General features: G+C 34.0%; 1 protein-coding gene across 1 annotated transcript in view; it reads right to left on the bottom strand.

The window, feature by feature from the left end:
* Positions 1-2,500, bottom strand: part of LOC115020316 (echinoderm microtubule-associated protein-like 6) — a 43,335-nt gene that overhangs the window by 29,687 nt on the left and 11,148 nt on the right. Inside the window, 1 exon segment of the mRNA XM_029450270.1 lies at positions 997-1,108. Coding sequence (XP_029306130.1) covers positions 997-1,108 — 112 coding nt within the window.

The raw sequence follows: 2,500 nt of genomic DNA, 5'->3' as shown, positions 1-2,500 counted from the left end.
ACACACACACACACACAGAGGGTAAAGTCAGTAGTCATGTCATATAAATCTGACAGATAATAATAATAACAGAAACAATAGAAATAAGACACTCGTGAAATTAAAAACTTTCTTTTAAGTAATTGAGTTCATAAAAGGATATTATTATTATTATTATTAATAATAATAATAATAATAATAATAATAATAATAATGATTGCTCTCGTGGTCACCTTTTCCCACAGTTAGCTTTAATTTAGTAAAGTGTAAACAAAAAGAATCACCTCTAATATTGTTTAATTGTTACTTGTTTTTTAATTTCATGTTGTCAAATTTGGTCTTTTTATGCAAAACACTGTTGAATATTTGTGTAATAATTTGATTATATTTACATTTTATATATAAAAATGTAGATTTAAAAAAGAAGTTGCTTATGCCTGTTTGTTATTTTCAAAATGTTTAATAAAGGTTCAAAATACAAAACAAAAAACCTGAAATATTGTTAAATATTTTGGGACATGAAGCTTGAATGTAGTAATAATAATACAGTTATTATTACTAATAGTACGTTTGGTGTTTTGAGTCATAAAAAAAAAAGTTAAATATTTATGCAATAATATTTTCATTATATTTACATTTTATAAATAATATATATATAATATATTATAACATAATAATATATATTATAATATAATATTATATATTGTTTGGTGGCATTGAAAGATTTTCTTGCAATCTTTAAAAAATCATAAAAAGATAATTTCCTTAAGACTCTCTTACATATTTATAAATTAATTATTTGTATTTATTGTTATTAAAAAACATATTGTATTATTAATTATAATAAATGTTCTCCTTGTCTAAGTGTGCTGCTCCAAAGTATTGTTATTATTCCTGTTTGTTATGTGAAGATGTTTAATAAAGGTTTAAAAACAACAACAAATAACTACTTTTCCCACAATACTTCACTTTAAGTCATGTTTCACGCTAGTTATTTGGCGTTAAAGTTATTTGCACCTTTAGATCCCGGGGACAGCGCCGCTCTCTTGATGGCGTACGTCTTCAGACAGCGCTCGAACATGTCGTCCCACAGCTCCACCACGCCGTCCTTCCCGCCCGTCACAAAGCCCTGAACACAACATTACATTCAGCGATGTCAGGATCAGGGCCTGACATCACCTTCCCCCCCATCAGCCTTCCTTCCTTCCTTCCTTAATGTCTGTCTTCCTTCCTTCCTTCCTTCCTTCCTTCCTTCCTTCCTTCCTTCCTTCCTTCTTTCCTTCCTTCCTTCCTTCCTTCCTTCCTTCCTTCCTTCCTTCCTTCTTTCCTTCCTTCCATCCTTTCCTTCTTTCATCCTTAATTTCTTCCTGAACGCTTCCTCCTCCCCCTTCCCCCCTCCCCCTCCTCTGTCAGAGCTGCCATCCTTCAGTCTTGCCCCCCCTGACAGTCTTTCTCCCCCGTCCCCCCACATCTATCCTGAAATCTTCACAGCTGTTTGATGTTTGTCTGTAAACTCTCACACATAAAACATTGCCTGATAAAAATAAAGGTAACTTTTCTCTTTAGTGTTGTTAAAGAAGAAACGAGATGAAGGTAGAAATGAGGGTTAGTGGCTTTATGTTAAATCCAGGACTCGTGTCAGAGTCTCTATCAGCTCATCTGTAAATCCTGTTACATAAGAGATACTAGGGGGGGGGGAGATAAAACAGGAGAGAGAGAAGAAGGAAGGTGGGGGGGGGGGGAGATAAAACAGGAGAGAGAGAAGAAGGAAGGTGGGGGGGGGAGATTAAAACAGGAGAGAGAGAAGAAGGAAGGTGGGGGGGGGAGATAAAACAGGAGAGAGAGAAGAAGGAAGGTGGGGGGGGGGAGATAAAACAGGAGAGAGAGAAGAAGGAAGGTGGGGGGGGAGATAAAACAGGAGAGAGAGAAGAAGGAAGGTGGGGGGGGGGGAGATAAAACAGGAGAGAGAGAAGAAGGAAGGTGGGGGGGGGAGATAAAACAGGAGAGAGAGAAGAAGGAAGGTGGGGGGGGGAGATAAAACAGGAGAGAGAGAAGAAGGAAGGTGGGGGGGGGAGATAAAACAGGAGAGAGAGAAGAAGGAAGGTGGGGGGGGAGATAAAACAGATGGACAGCAGAAACACAAATGTAATCTACTACACGTCTGCTCACTTCTACGTTTAGAGTTTTGGACTTTTATTCGACATTCCTGCTTAAAAAGCAAATATTCTAGAATATAATCTGTTATTTATAATATAAATATCTTTATTAGATGTGTATTGATATATATACATGTATAATAAGTATATAGATATTTAGATTGTTATTGATTGTTGCCATCTACAGTAAAAGCCAATTTATTTATATTTTTTATTTATTTATTATTATTATTATTATTATTATTATTATTATTATTATTATTATGATTATTATTATATGATTATTATTATTATTATTATTATTATTATTATTATTATATGATTAGAATTCTATTATTATTATTATTATATGATTATAATTATAA

This window comes from Cottoperca gobio, chromosome 15, assembly GCF_900634415.1.
Source record: "Cottoperca gobio chromosome 15, fCotGob3.1, whole genome shotgun sequence".
Classification (NCBI taxonomy): domain Eukaryota; kingdom Metazoa; phylum Chordata; class Actinopteri; order Perciformes; family Bovichtidae; genus Cottoperca; species Cottoperca gobio.
This window is presented reverse-complemented; position numbering and strand designations above follow the sequence as displayed.